Source organism: Seriola aureovittata, chromosome 11, assembly GCF_021018895.1.
Source record: "Seriola aureovittata isolate HTS-2021-v1 ecotype China chromosome 11, ASM2101889v1, whole genome shotgun sequence".
Taxonomy (NCBI): Eukaryota; Metazoa; Chordata; class Actinopteri; order Carangiformes; family Carangidae; genus Seriola; species Seriola aureovittata.
In genome coordinates, this window is record NC_079374.1 from 14,239,893 (window position 1) to 14,255,984 (window position 16,092).

Genomic DNA, 16,092 nt, shown 5'->3' on the forward strand with positions numbered 1-16,092 from the left:
GGAGGCGTAAACACACCCAGAAGAGCAATGTCAATGAAAGCACTGGATAAATAGACTCAAGTTAAAGCAAGCCCTGTAATGTGTTTTTTTTTTTTTTTTTTTTTTCAATTTAGTCATGTAGATGCTGTATTCATTTATTTACAATTTACAATTTGGCACTCATATAATTCAAACCCATTAATGTGCTTTGCAATGTTAATCAAATGCTAATGCAATTGCATATCCCCCTTTAGTAGCCCTACCTCCTAGCAAACAGCACCACACAGACTTAATTGTGAGGTTAAAAAACAGCACATACAGACTTCCTCTCATATTTAATTTTATCTTTGAATAAAAGAGCTATAGGAAAGTATTAATCTGCTTAACATTTCTAAGTACATCCTCCAAAGGATTTTGCTTTTTTAATCTTACATATGCTCAGCAGAGTTACTGGCAAAACTGTACATTTTCCTCATTTCATCCTTTCAACATCAAATGGTGAGCAGCAAAAATTGGATCAGACTTCAAAGACTGTGATGTGCTCCAAGTCACGGAGTGGCTCTTCTATTTCACATATTGAATCCGAGCAGGATATCAAAGTGCTACCAAAGAACCTCAGGTCTTTACTAAAAAAGGGGTCTAACATCTGTAGAAAGAGGAGCGCAAAGACAAATCACCTCAGGGAAGAGCGAGCATTTATTCTCAGCCGTGAATTTCCAGCCTTTTGATTCTCTCGTTCCCGTACCACCCTGTCTTCTCCGCTGAGATGGAGGTTGGAGCAAGAGAACTCTTTTGTCTCAAGGACTCAAAAATTCCCAAAGAATAATCTGGGTTAAAGCTGCTTTGTAGAGGAGCAGCATTTTACATACACGGCTAAAGTCAGGCATAAGAAAATGCTCATTGATATTCTGTTACTTACATGTCCTCTATGTATGTGATCTGTATGTGCCTCTTTGCTCTCTGGGCTGTTAGACCTGTGAAAGTAGGATACATTTTAAGTACAATAACTGTAAATATCATAAAATGACACACATTATAAACATCTGGTAACTACATAGTGATGTAAAAATGTGCAGACAGTATTACATTAGAAGAGCTGAGGATGATGTGTATTCGTCTCCTTGTTTAGTGGTAAAAACAGCTCTGGTTTATGATTATGCAATTTGCAGAGCGAGACAGAGGTATGTTTCTGTGTGATCACTCATTGCAGCATTACTTAAAAAAAAAACAACAACAAAAACAAACAAACAGTAAAGAAACAACATCTGCAAACACAAAGCTGAATGCGAGTCGCAGTCATGCTTCGAGTCAAGAAAAACAAAATCCAGTTTGGACTTGGTGATGCAACTGGAGGCTCTGCTGTTTGGATGCAAACAGAATTCATGCGTGGCAGAGAGGAGGGATATCAAAAGGGAAAAGAACAGCATGTAGGTGAGAACATAGATCTTACAGGAGGAAAATGGGCCAGATCATGTCAAAATAAATCTATATGGAGAGATTCCAACACTGATTAAACAGAATTGTTAAGTGGAGGTTTGAAGTTTTTCTCACCAAGGAATATGATTGTAAACATGGAGAGAAAAATCCCTGATGAGGCTCTGCTTGGTTTGAGTATATAACAAGCATAACATTTTCAGATGTGTAAATCTAGTATTTTGGAGTTTGTGTCTGGAGAGAGATGCATAGTGTTGACCAAAAGTCACCCAAGATTTAAGAGTGATTTCTTATATGCGTTAACTGGTTTAAGATGGTTTAACCAACCTTATTCTGAACATGCTTATCAACTTAGTCATCATTTTAATTTTCTTGTGTTCTTTGCTTGAGCCACTGCACACTAAAAAAAAATGTCATAATACCCAGAATCATTCAGGAATACCTCTCCTCTTAGATACATTCTTAGTTTGTACTCCCAAACCTTACAATAGGGAATTTGTAATCACTGATATGTGTGAGTTGTGGTGAAGCTTTTCGCTAAAAGCCACCATCAACACCACGTGTGCTGCTGTTTAGTCAGTGGCTGCGCTCCCGCTTAGCACATACTTTCTTAATGACTGGCCTGCCCATATGCTGAATAAACACAAAGCCCTCTGCTCGTACATCTGGAGACCAGTGAAGCGCCCAACCCCATTTGTGGTCAGACAAGTGTGCTATCTTGGTGGAAAGATATTTATTACATTTATAAAACTGAAAGAGGTGGTGCGCAGGGAGGAGCTTTCTCCTCTGCTTGAAACAACAGTACATTACAGGGCAAAAGGAACAGCAGGACTAAAGATGAGTGACAGGTATGTGAGACCTCTTGCTCAATAAGTCGTCTCTAATGGTGGTCTCATTTTCAGCCACATTTGAAGACTATCATCTGTGCCATAAGAATAAACAATGAAGAAAATTGGAAACAAATCAAACATACAGGAAAATATTCTTTCAATACTCTGAAGGGCATGAGGTGTCAAAGCTCACCTCATATGCTCCTCCTTGGTGGTCTTTCCTCCAGCCTCAGGGTGACATCTGTGCCTCTGGGGTCCATGGTCCCGACGCACCCGATGGCCCCTGTAAACTGCACAGGATATGTGTGTCAGACATTCTCACACATGATCAGAAAATCATTTTGCTCCCTCTGTAATCCATCAAAACAACATACATATAGTCCACCGAGGCAGTTATCAAGTATAATTGTTGTAATTAACACAATTTATCAAAGCGTTGAAACAGCTTTGTATTAAAAACACTGCATTTGCTGGGAGGAAGTGAAATGTGTTTAGCATCCATATAAGGAGTGTAGTGCAGCAGTGGGAAAACATTGTGTGATTACTGAAACATACTGAGCTCAGATGGATGGTAAACGGAGCCTGCTGATTTACTCCGTCAACGGGCTTTGTGTTTTTCTTGTAAAATTATATGCGCAGGAAAAGAAAGCTCAAGTACATTGTTGAGCCATGGTTCTATTTTGCATGGTCTAATCTGATCGATGGTGAGCATGTCCCCCAGGCCCCGCTGAGATCTGAGAAGCCACCAGGCTCATACATTTGAAAGGCATCTGTTTATTTTCAGAATGCAAATGCAGTCCACCTCAAAGGCTATAAGCTGCAGAGAACACACAATGTGAATGTGCTGGAGTGCTCCGCCGGGGGGCTGAGGCCCCACTTATGTCAGGTTCAGGTCCCCCCCCCCACTCTCCCACTAAACCCCCAGCGGCCACACACAAACACACTTCTCTAAAGAGAAAGACAGCGGCAACAGAGAGGCTTTCCTCACACCAAAACCATGTTTACCCATTCTGCAGCGTTATTTACAAGGGTTTTAATGGAGGACATTTACACAAGGTGTGCAGGCGACTGAGATGCTCCATGTGCCAGATGAGGGCAGCCCTTAGGGGAGCCAGGGGAAACAATGCCAAATCTCCTCCCCCTGCCCTCCTCTCTCCTGCCCCTTTTGGCACCCTCCCTTGTCCTCCAGTGAGAGGCTCCAAGGAGGGGGGGGGGGGGTGGAGGGGGGACCCAGGAAGGTTAATGTGCCCACTTTGATCTTCGTCAAGGCACACTGAGTAAGAATTAATTTACATTTCAGATGAAAAGGTTGACAGTATAAAAAGGCATCTTGTTTCTGGTATGTGAGAGCTGTGTAATAGGCCAGGAATTTGAGAGAGGAAGTCGTGAGGAAACAGAAGGGATAAGCCCCTCTCTTGCCTTTACTGGGAAAGAGATGAAAGGAAAAAAGGATCTCAGTATGCACTGTTCTTCTGAAACATGGGGACCAAATGCTGCCCAAACTTTCAAAAGCTTTTCTTTATGCATTATTAATTAATTATTACTGTTTCGTAGGCCACTCATTGAGATCAAAAAGGTGTTTCACAAAGATGCAAGGTTTTCAGGCCTTTATCCCTTTTCCTTTTGAAAGTGTATGAAAAAGTGGCATGAATTTCCACGGGACACTGGACTACATGAGAAATTCCAGAGGTCTGCATTTGAATGTATGAAGAACTTCAGAAGAAAATATAAACATTTCTTTACCTGACTGTATGCGGACAGCGGCCTCTTCCCGCTCCTTTTTTATTTGCTTGAGGTTCTGCCGAGCAACAAAGCCCCTCCAGGCTGGAGAAAGAGACAGTGTGCATGTTTGTGTGTGTATGTGAGAGAGTGAAAAAGAGAGAGAGAGAGAGAGAGAGAGATTGCTGACCTACCTCTGTGAAACAAAATAGACTGCATATACTACACAAGATCCCACTTCAAAACACTGCTAAACCAGGTGGCAGAGGGATGGATCCCTTTGAACTCTCTGAGGTCTTATTGTCTGCTCTGAAGCATTGCTCTTAACCCTCATAGGTCAAGCTGTGGTTATCAAGCTCATCTCTTTTATGAAGAATTGGCGGTGCATAATAGACTAGAAGTCATTAAGAAACCCAATAGTCAGACTGGCATCAAATTTGCACCTGTTTCACCATTACAGGATAAAAAATACATCAGAACTCATCCTTCTTTTGTATATGTTTGACTTAAATTAGAATCATCCCTTTCCACTGTTTACTGTCTAATTAATACCAGTGTACCTGACTGGATGATGATGGCGCCACGGTTTCTCTTCTCCCTCTCTTTTCGGTAACGTCGGGCACCCAGCCAGCCTTTAGTGTAAGCTTGCATCACCACCACCCGAGCTATCACCTCTCTCAGCAGCAGGTTTAGCTGCTCCACATGGTAGTACCTCAGAAAAACCTGACATGATTAGATCAGGTTAGAATATCCCAATATCATAGAATAGGTCTTTGTACTGCCATGCACAGGATTGGACAGTATGGACTGTTTTCTGTACATGGTTTTTATGTTATAGGTTACTTTTCTGGTGTAATTAAATTACCTTTGTCTTCCCCAGCACCCAGCCTTCTAGTTTGGCCCGCTCCAGTATGGCAACAGCGTTCTCCTTGCTGGTCTCAGGCATCTGATGAGCCCGAAATGCAAGGTAGTAATATCTATGAGAGGATTATATAGTTATATAGTTATAGCACTTCAAGAACAGAGTTGGGTTTAGGCTATAACAAGACTTTTTGATTATATCATGAAATAAAGTTCAACTTTTAAACATCAGAGATTATACATATACATTCATACACACACACATATATATATACACAACTTAAATAGAATCACTATTTAACAACTTGTATCTTGTTTATGTAATCAGACATGAGAGCGGCAGTGATCTTCTCAACTCATTGCCAAGAAAACAAATGAGCCCATTTCCCAAAATGTCAAACTGTTGCTTTACATTTCTCAATTTAAACTCTACTACTACTTTTGCTTCTACTTCTGTATTGTAAGTGTAAATGTGAAATTAGGGATTATTGTTTGAGTAAACAATCCAAAGATGGTTTCAGAGAAATCTGATTAGATTCCTCAGTTTTGGTAGCTCATTGGATTAATGACAAGCATATCACTCCTCTTCAGTAACTGTAAATATTAAGAGACAGCAGTTCATAACACCTTATTCCACACAACTATTTAAAGTGTTATTAGAAGCGCTACAGTCGGAAAATAGGCTGCTCCGTCTGAGAAGTAAAATTGAGCCTGACTGAGACGTGAGTCCTCAACAGAGGCCCATTGTTGGAGCTCTTTTGAATGGATCATCGTCTCTTATTTCAGTAGCCACAGAAGATGCCCATCAGCCCAGGCCTATCAGTGTGCATCAGCTCCACTGCATGTTTTATCGCTGACATTGCCTGGATCCGTCCACTGATCCTCTTGTTGTAGTTTACAAAATACCAGCATAGGACAAAGTGGCTCTAACTGTTTGCTCAGGGACATCAAGGCTCCAAAACTACTGGTTCATCTCTTGTGTTCTGGTGTTGGTCAAAAACAAGAACAACAAGAAGAAGAAAAACTTCTTTGAACTCCCTTCCCCGCCTCAGTCTACAGCCTTTCATTCTAATTCCTGTTGATACCTGTTATTTCTTTGATGGTAAATACAAAGCACTGCTTGGAAACATCAGACGAGCCTTTGATATGAGAGCACAAATTTAAATCAGTTTTCACTAAAGGTGCAGTTTAGCCGTTCGAGTCTGTCTGTACGACTTCTACCGGGCTCAGGTGGGATGATATGGATTCAATAGTAAGGTTAAAATATAGTCAGAAGTGGTAATACACCCTCACATTCACACACTCCATGCAGAGGAGGTGCTGAGAAAACAATAAAATCATCAGGTCGGGGGGAATGATGCAATTCCAGTAATCACTCTTTAAAAGTGGAAGCAAAAGTGGAACATGTGAGGAAAAACCATGTGGTCATTCAAAGTTTTAGTTCACCGAAATTAAACACAAATTTTTAAAGTTTCCCTAAAGCAGTGAGACCAACCAGCCATCTTAAAGTTTTTTTTTTTCTCCTACAGGCCACAAGCACAAGTTAATTAAATTTTATATCATCTTAAAGTCTGCACATTAGAGGTGGCTGGAATATTTTTCAAAGGAAAATTGATCAAACATAAGTTTCCTTGAATCTTCCCACAGAAAATTCGTCTAAGTATGTGCATTTTCTAAGATGATGTTTAGGTATATACTTTTTAAATCTGGGGTTGGACAGTTGAACAGGAGTGTGTAGCACTTATTAGGAGTTATCAGATCATGTCCTACATTTTTAAAAACAAAAACAACACCCTTACATAAAGTCCCCCTAATGATAAAATCTTGTTTTAATTGTGTTCTAATGTATACCAATGGGACAAGGAGACTGCACTTGAGCTTTTCCAGGTCACTGAGTTAAAGAACAAACTCTTTATGAATAGTAAAAGGAAATCCATTAAAATGCATCACCCCTTATAATCACAGTTCCTCCCTGTTTGAATTTCATCCATATTTTCCAGACTGTAGTATCCACACCCAGTTAAAAGAGCTGTAGGATTTAGTCTTGCACTATCACTAATGACTGCCAATTAGTCAGCCTCTTGCTCTGCTCAACTTGTACCCCTATCTAATTAACCAACCCATGTTTTTGTGTGATACAGAGCATGGCTCACTTGTTCTGCACTATCTCTAGGGTTGTGTCAGCGCTCAGTATGTGTGCGTGCTGCAGAGTGAAGGTGCTGCCCATCTCAATGCTGCTCTTACCTTTTGACAAACTCTTCGAAAAGGATGCGGTGGGAGTAGCCTTGCCGGCGGATGTTCACCGTCTCCAGGATGCCCGTGTAGCGCAGCTGCACCATCACCCTCTCCTTGCAGAAGCGCAGGGCCTGCCTGTCGTCATTGGGTTTGATGCAGCGAACAAAGTGCGGCTGACCCACCACCATCTTAGACAGCAGGTCCATCAAGGAGTACTGCAGAAACACAACGAGACAACAATAAACAGTGGGCAGAGGCAAGATGAGAACACCAGAGAGCAGTTATCATATGAATTCACATTATCAAAGTCTGTTGGTGTAAGTTCAGTTATGATGATTTGCACTTCAAAGAGCATCCACTCTTGCTTTGCACTTTGTCCCGACGTAGATGTGTTTGATAACAGAGTTTAAGCTGAATAGTAATTGACAGCATTAACAACACCCAACAGGATTGGGCAGAGTTTTTTTATTCTCATAACAAATGTTAATAACAGATTTTTTGCAAATAGGAGGCAGCAGAACAAACTATAAACACATTTAACACATTATCACCACATAAAGTCGTTATGGCAAACATGTTAGCAAAGTATTGCTTATTTACTCCTCCAGCAGACATGGATCAACATTATCATTCATTTGGAAGAAGAAGAGTTTTTGACTCCTTGATAAAGTTAAGACCACTTTTCGTTCTTTGTTTTTTAGCTCTGGTTTGTTCTCCACCAACTTCCTTATTCACCAGCTAGTCACCAACTTCGTCAGACATTTGTTGCTGACCAGACAGCAAGTTCAAGTAAAGAAACGGAGGCACAGAAAGTATCTTTGATGATAATTTGGTGAGAAGTCTCCCTATTTTCTGTTGTCCTCCAGAGTTAACTTGCTGTTTTTGCTGTTTGTAATAAATGCAAACTTATCACATCTTGAGTGTCTTTCGCATTAAAAGCCCTACAGTGGCTCTGGATGAATAATCACTTCTGTTCCATGCAAATCTCTTATTGTGGAATGTCTACAGGGAGTTTTGAGTTTCATTAACAGCAAATTAACAAATAATCCAAAAAATAATAATTATCAGTATGTAAGCCCAGTTTTATTGTTAAGTAAGAGGTAGAAATTGCATTGCTCTATTGACAGAATTAATTGTGTAGAAATTTAGATTATGCTCAATTTATTGTGAGTTTTCAGAATATCTGAAATTCTAATCTAAAATGTCTGGAGGGAATGATTAATGAGGTAAAAATGATTTCTGTTTCCATTGATTGAGTAGTACAGTGGATTTTCTAGTATCACTGGCTCTGCTTTGACATGCATTTTTCTTATCAGGCATTACAGTTGCTCAAGGAGGTACAGCAGCTTAATGTTAATGAAATTTGTATGAGCTACAAACAAGATAGTTTGCAGCTTCGAAACAGTTTACAGTAGCTGCCAAAAGTCACAATTTTTCTTAGATTCAACGTGCGTTCGAAGCATTTTCATTCTTAGAAAACGTCTGCACACAGTTTGCAGGCAGAGGCAAGAGAGATTGTGTGAAGACTTGACTTCATTTGTGGTACATCAAGTAAAAAATATTGGCAGGACGCTAAATTTTACACTTAAAATTTATCTAATGGAAATTTGCCAATACTGACACTATTTAACCGAAACGAATAATAGAGTTTTTTAGCACAGAGTGTAACAAGAGTGTTCCTAAAAGAAGCCATTTGTTGATATTAGTGCATGTACCAAACTTGAATAAAATTGCGTTACAGTTCATTTGCTTGTGTCAATTCAAAATAAGATTTTAAGATATGTTAAAATGGTTGCTTGCTGTGAGATAGTTGCTAGTAGCATGAAAGGGAAAACACCTACACGGAAATAGGAGGCCACAGTCTGTCTCCTCATGTTGGTGGTTTCATCTGGGTGACGCATCATCTCCATGGTGTCCACCTGAACACAAACATTCACACTGAACAACCTGCATTGACAAACAGGCCAGACTCAGGCTCAGGGAGTATCACTGAAAATACAGCAGATTCAAATGAGATGCCATTTATTTGCAACCTGATGTCCTCAGTGGGCTCTGTAGAGATAAAGGTATTATTACAGCAGGTCTCCTTCTTCTAAATGGGCCAGTTGGGAACACACAGCTGTACTAACTGTGCCGTCTGTATAACACAGCCCCATAAACACTTATAGCTAACAATCTGGAGAATAGTTCTGCACTGCTGTGGGGCATGGAAAGATTGCAGAGCATTCTGAGTAATGAGACTAGCCGTCACCAAGCAGACAGTCATCCTGACGACGACAGATTAACGAGGACACAATATAAGCTTTTTAATGGCCTTCGCAATTCATGGCTTCATCAAAATTAATGATGCAATAGATATTTTATGGTAAGTCTACGTAGCAAAGTGCATATCTTAAGACTTTATTTCATCCTTGCACGGAGAAAGAAAGGTACGTCAAACATTCTGAGTTACATGAACAGAGGAATTGGATGCTTTGACACTTTGCTATTCTGAAAGCAGACCATACAGAAGTACAAACCCTTATCTGGGACTCACTTCCACTCTCCTAACAACCGCCACACTACTTTAATCTGGTCGTACTGGTAACTTTTTATAAGCGTCACTTTCTGTCAACTTCTCCCCAGCTCTGATTGAGAACATGACGGCATACATATTACATCAATCACTCTGAGTTGTTATGCAGACGTCCTTTCTTGTTCAAGAATAACTGAGTAGTTCAACAAAGTAGAACTGTTTTGCCACTGTTATTTTTTCCCCAAAATTATGGCCAGTGTTTGTGTCTCATATTAAGTATTTCTATACTCTAAAAAGATACATCACAGAGCCTTTGTTTACATTAATAACGCAGAATTGTGGCTGTGTGAAAAAATAGTTCAAAAGAAATGATTTACATTTTTCCAAAAACAGACTGTGATTGATGTTACAAGAGTGAAGCTGCACATGATTCAGAGTTAGTGAAACGTAGTTAAAGTTTCAGTTTGGATTATGATGATGTTCAGTTCATATCATGTACTTTCAGAGACTGCTTGTAATTTGAAACAGGTCTGTGATTTAGAGAAAGTATATTTAGATTGAGAAACTTTTACAATTTTTAACAGAAGTCTTACCTTCAATAGGTATTTGGGAGACTTTGAGTACGGCACATGGAAATAAAGGAAGAGAGAAAGGGATAGACAAGAAGTAAAGAAGCTGAGATTCATCTTTAAGGGGTTTTGCACTATAAATCATAATGTGATCTCTTTTTTCCTTTACACAGATCAAGTAATTCAACAATGGACAAATACACCTCACTTCCATAAGAAATTACATCTTACAGACATTATGATATGACCAAATGCTTCCCCTTAAATAATGTAAAACATAGACAGACATGGTGAAATGAAGTGTGTGTCCAGAGGTGAAAGAGTCCCTGCTATTAAAGAGACTTTTTGGGCAACTGATGCTCCTAAAATACAGAGTAGTGTGTGTGACACTATAAAAAGGTACTCAAAGAATCTCTGCATGAAGAATGTCAGTATGAACATGATTAACAGACACTATTGTGTGCAGACATTTTCAAAATGCTCCTTTAAGAGTTGCTACATGAAGAATTATTGTGGAATATTATGCCAATAAAACTATCATGGCCTCTTACTAAAGCATGTGGATGTGCTTTTGTGATTTTGGAGAATCTACAAAAATTAAACCTTAAATTTTATAATACTTTGCTGCTCATTACAAACAACAAGTTTGTAAGTCTGAGAAACTACTTTTATGTCGTAGACACCAAATGCCAGATGGCGATGCTGCATCACCACAAGCAAGGCAGCAAACATAACAGGGTAGTCAATTAATGTGGCTATGCTTCACAGCACAGGTTTTTACTGGGTTTCTTATGGTGCGATGCCTGTGAGCAACAAATAAAAAACAATATGCTCTCAGATGTGATGATTTGTGCTACAGGAGCACAAGCCTCACCTTGGTGCGTCCTGACCCGAGCTGCGGTGGCAGAGATCTGGAGGCTGCGGTGACCCTGGCCCTGGACGTCGCCAGATTTCCTGTTTAACACAAAACCACAACCATAAGATATTCATAAGTAGTAACATAAGGACTTGTTTAAAGCTTGGAAAAGGTTTGAGCTGCTGTATGAAATAAAGCAATTATTATTAAAAGTGAACCATCTAAACACTTTGAGGTGATACCTTTTGTCAACATACATAAGACAAAAAGCAAACAGGGTGAACAACTTCACTAAACTACAGTACTGTATTAACAGTTGTGTTCATGCTGCAGCGCAGTTTAAAAGACAGTTCAGAAAGAGCCTAAATCTGAGCTGAATCCCATGGACTCAGGAGTGCAGCTGCGTGCACAGCAGTCCAACAGCCCCACACACAGCGGAAAGGATATGAACATAGCATATGCAAGACAGTCTGAACATTTCAAAGTTTCTGCACAAGATGTCCAAATGTTTTCTCTGGCTATATCTTCAGAGGCTAAACTGTGATTAATAGCAGTGAAAGACGCCTTTGAAGCAGGATTGGTGACATCAAAGTCCTAATCCATGGGTGGCAGGATTTTTATAATGAGTGGGAAGTATCTTAACACATTTCAAAGGGTTTACTCCATGAATAAACAATAGCTGCACAGATGTGCCACACACACCTTTAGAAAAATATGTCTGCAGACACAGGAGGCAGCATTACCCAAGCAGCCGTGTATGGCAAGGAGGAAAACCTTTGTAAGTTTTTTAAGATAAAGCTGAAGTGACAGGCCAACAATTGTTCTAGATTTTCAACCGCACACAGGCGAACTTCTAAAATGCAAATATGTAGTCGGCGTCTCCTATATAATTTCAAGACTCACGTCAGTTGTTAAGGACATGGTCTGACAGCGGGCCACGCTTAAACACTGGATCAGCGCCTGCCTTTCTCAGAGGACTCTGCACTATCAAGTGTGTATTAGAAGCATCAATCAAACACTAGAGAGATCAAAATCAATTTATGATGGATTAATTACCAGCTAGACCACTTCTAACTTTAGACAAAGAATGTCCTATTTGTGCCAAAGGTTTTGCAGTGAGCTGAAGCAATGTGGTGTCTCATGGGACACACACACTCACACGCACGCACGCTCACGCGCACACGCACGCCCACGCACACACACTCTGCTGTAGTCAAAACAACCCAAAACATATGATGTGAGAGCACTTCAAAAGAGTCTTTTAAGCTAGTAGTGATGCTGCTTTTAGTATTTCACAGTTATCTACTAATTTTTATTTATTTATCTACTCACTTATTCCGTTATTAATACATTTTTGCATTTGGCAAACAAACTAAATTCTAGATACTGTGCAAAATGTGCACTTGTTTATTTGTTGATGTGCTTGAAAAAGTAACCACAGGTTGAGAATTGGAACCTAAAAATAGCAGAAAGGAAAGTGTAAAATATGGTAATGTGGAAATGTGATCAGTTAACTGCTCATTATAAACACGTTTGTAAGAGAGCCTTATGTTTAGCATCACGGGGACAGATTTTACAACCTCTAACGGCCCTTCGGCACAATCTACACAAAGAAACACGCACAAAAAAAGTATGATCTTTGAGAACAGGAGCCGTTAAACTGTGTCGGGTATATTACCAGCACACAGGCAGGGAGGGCCCCGCTCCAATTAGCCCAGAGTAAAGCTGGATGGATTAATTGGAGTGGGTCTTGTGCAAATGAAGTGCGCTCTCTCCTCTCCCCATTAGTGCTGCTGGGCCAGATCATCTGAGCACATTTGTCATGATGAATTAGCGGCTGCGAGTGGAACGGGCTCGTGGAGTGTCACTGTGCTTTCACGCCTCTCACTTCCATGACACCATCAAGGGGAGATGAAGGGGCTGCGCCGCGATGAGAGAAACTATGACAGTTGTACCTAAGCCTTGCAAATGGACACTCACTGCTTTCTTCGTGTATTCCTTAGTGGGTCGTATTAATTCATTCTTCTGGCGGGTTTCATATCCCCTCCTGACTAGATGATTAGAGCATGGGTTAATAGTCAGTATCCTCAAAGATTTCCGCCTCCTGAGACATGAAACCAAGGGAACACCTGTGATGTCCGGCCTGAAAGAAGACCATCTAATTTAGATACAGTGGGGAACTTGTCTAATGATGTGGATAATAATTATTCAAGCACCGAGACAAGCAAGAAAAGGGAAGATTTGTTCTTTGACAGTAGATTCAGTTAAAGAAAAAGGTCACATATGTTTTTTGTTACTGCGAGCGGCAGTTCTTACTTTTGTCAGTGCTGTCAAATGATGAAAATAAAATGAGATGAAAGAGGAGTTTTAATGTAAAATGTTAATAACTAAAGGAGGAGAGCAGGTGAGGGGAATATTTCCCATCAGGTCATTCAGTCTTGAGAAACAGGCGGTGGAGGAGCGTCCCACTGATCGTTTCTGCTTCATGCATGTTGCTCTTGGCATGGACTTCCAGGACAAACACAGAGAGGCAGCGCTGTGTGTGTGTGTGTGTGTGTGTGTGTGTGTGTGTGTGTGTGTGTGTGTGTGTGTGTGTGTGTAGTGATGGTGGAGGGGGGGGCAGAAAGAGAAAAAGCCTTCCTTGGCATCTGTGCGTTCACTTTGAAAATTAAGCCCAGCAAGAATCCTGTAGGAAAAAAAAAAAGCTCAAGCTGGCAGTTGTATTGGGGTTCTATTGACAAGAATAGTCAATGTGCTTGGGATTAAAAAGCAATCCCGCGTTCAATATGACACCTCCCTACACGCTTTTATGAGTGCCAGTGTGCGCCTTGTACTTCAGAAGCTGTGGATCGAGCTGTCGACACGGGGGACAATCAAAGTTGTAAGAGAGAGCAGCCTTCCCAAGCTGAGTGAGCAGAGGCTTGCTGGATATCTCCGCCGCTCTCCCGCTCTCTTTTTGAAAACATGTGATCTAGAAACTCAACTCAGCAACCAAGCAAATGAGATTAAAGCACCCATAACCCCCCGCCACCCTCCCCACCCTCCATAACCACCACCGTTTATGCCTAGAGATGGCTCCGGGGGCTGTTGATTTAAATGCCATCCACTACTGTCAGAGCAGATCAATCATAAAAAGCATGGTGTAATTGGCTTTTAGTGACACAACACAGTGTTGCATTTATCAAAGGATGTTGTACCATGTGACTTAGGAGAACCGACTCCTCGCTATTGATGTGCGGGGCCATCAAAAATCCCACTGCTGACTCAAAAAATTCTCCAATACCACGATTAGGAGCAAAAATGAACAAAAGTATTACTTGGTGAGTGTCTATCTTGGTAGCAAAAGTGTGTGGAAGTCTGGTGAAAGACTGTGGTATCTGCCCACTGGGATGAAAAAGGCTTCTGCTGGGAGAGAACAAAGAGCCGAATGTGTCATATCTCTGGGAGAAGCCTGTCATTTCTACACAGGAGCATCTCCTAACATGAAGGGAGACGGAGTGAGATGCAGAGGACGGGAGAATGGCAACTGTGGCTTCATGTGAAGATGTAAAACCAAATATGTAAATTGTTTGACACACATGATGAGCTTGACCTTATAACCTTGGATTTCCTACAGGAGAATATAGTCATATGAGCTTGTTTTTTTCACTGACACTTGTGCAATTGTAGAATATGAACAAGACTTTGCTGAAGATAGAAATATATGCCAGAAATCTTGTCACTCACAAGAAATGTGAGACTTAAGTTTGCTGACTTTGAGAGGAGTTTGTGCTTATTCAGTGGGTCAGCATTATAAACACTACAGCGACATCAAATATGCCCTGGATAGAAAAGTAAAGACAAACTCGTACATATGGTGCATTATATCTTAAAAGCTAACCACGTTTTGTATGATAAACGTAAAGTTAATAAGTCAGATAAATGTAGGGGGGTAAAAAGTCCAATATTATATAATCAAGTCCAAGTACCTCACATTTGCACTGAAGTACAGTTTTCCACCAGTGCAGACAAATATACAGTAGAAACCCACATTCAGTCACCAATTCATAACATTCAGTTTTCTTAATGAGACGTATCAATGTCATGGTTGTCTGCTTTTATATGGCTTTAGAGGGGCTTGTCAAAGCATTGGTTGAAAAGTATCACAAGAACAGCATAGATACATACAATTTCAGGATTTTCAGCCTGATAACATTTTTTCAGAGGCAGCTGTTAAGATGTGAAATGAAAGCCACTCTGAAAGTGATCTTCTTGGTAAAATAAGAGGAGATGCCATGTGCTAGGTCGGGGATGGACTGAATTTGACTTCATCCCATGCCACCCTGATCATGCCAGACCTATTTGCTGATGTAAGGGGCTACCAGACTTGTTATGAATTTGGTCACTGTGTTCATTTGGGAAGAAAATTAAACAAAATACAAACATTTAGGACTGACAAACATAAATAAATATATTCAGATATAAATATAGTTTTTAAACCATTTTAGCAATTGTATGTTATTAAAGGAGAATTTGGAGGCTTTGTGTTCTATATAGAAATAGCAAAAACCCAATGTAGGCTATGATTATATTATATCAATAAGTTAACAGAATTTTAGGAGAAGGGCAGTAGTTTTTTGTTTTTCTCTCTCTCTCTCAGCGAGGGAAAACAAAGACCATGTGACTGCTTTCTGGTTACAACTATTCACTTTTTGGATAATGAGATGATATCAAATATTCTGTTGTTGATGGCCATTATCAAAGGGAAAGTCAGTGTAGAAAGACAGAGCTGGCAGGGGCAAGGCCGCAGCAGCTGGCAGTGTGGACACACACATGCCTGCAAACCACAGTCGTTCAGCAAGGTAGCCGTCACACACAGGTGAGGTAAGTGGTGTGGCTCAGGCGTAAGAGTTGCATCTGAGGTTGATCAACTCATTCCTGCTTGCTATATTATCGCTGGTCCCGGACAAAACGATACAGGCCACCAGGACATACAGCTCTAAATATAAGTTTAATATTTCAAATTCTCAGCTGGCTTGCTTACTAATAATTCAAAATAATGAATTACATCAACATAGTGCAGGTCTCGCTCAACAGCATACATTATAAAGTGTT

General features: G+C 40.4%; 1 protein-coding gene across 8 annotated transcripts in view; it reads right to left on the bottom strand.

Moving 5' to 3' along the window:
* Positions 1-16,092, bottom strand: part of myo3b (myosin IIIB) — a 66,230-nt gene that overhangs the window by 18,712 nt on the left and 31,426 nt on the right. For 7 of the 8 annotated variants that reach the window (XR_008829105.1, XM_056390170.1, XM_056390167.1 and 4 more), the window contains 9 exons: positions 11,017-11,096; positions 10,167-10,187; positions 8,900-8,977; positions 7,068-7,273; positions 4,828-4,939; positions 4,523-4,685; positions 3,987-4,067; positions 2,437-2,533; positions 899-953 (listed from right to left, as the gene is read on the bottom strand). Coding sequence is in view for 7 of the 8 variants with exons in the window: in XM_056390170.1 (XP_056246145.1) it covers positions 899-953; positions 2,437-2,533; positions 3,987-4,067; positions 4,523-4,685; positions 4,828-4,939; positions 7,068-7,273; positions 8,900-8,977; positions 10,167-10,187; positions 11,017-11,096 (893 nt within the window). In the remaining variant the exon portion in view is untranslated. The remainder of the gene's footprint in view (positions 1-898; positions 954-2,436; positions 2,534-3,986; positions 4,068-4,522; positions 4,686-4,827; positions 4,940-7,067; positions 7,274-8,899; positions 8,978-10,166; positions 10,188-11,016; positions 11,097-16,092) is intronic. The other variant, XM_056390168.1, reaches the window with a different exon arrangement.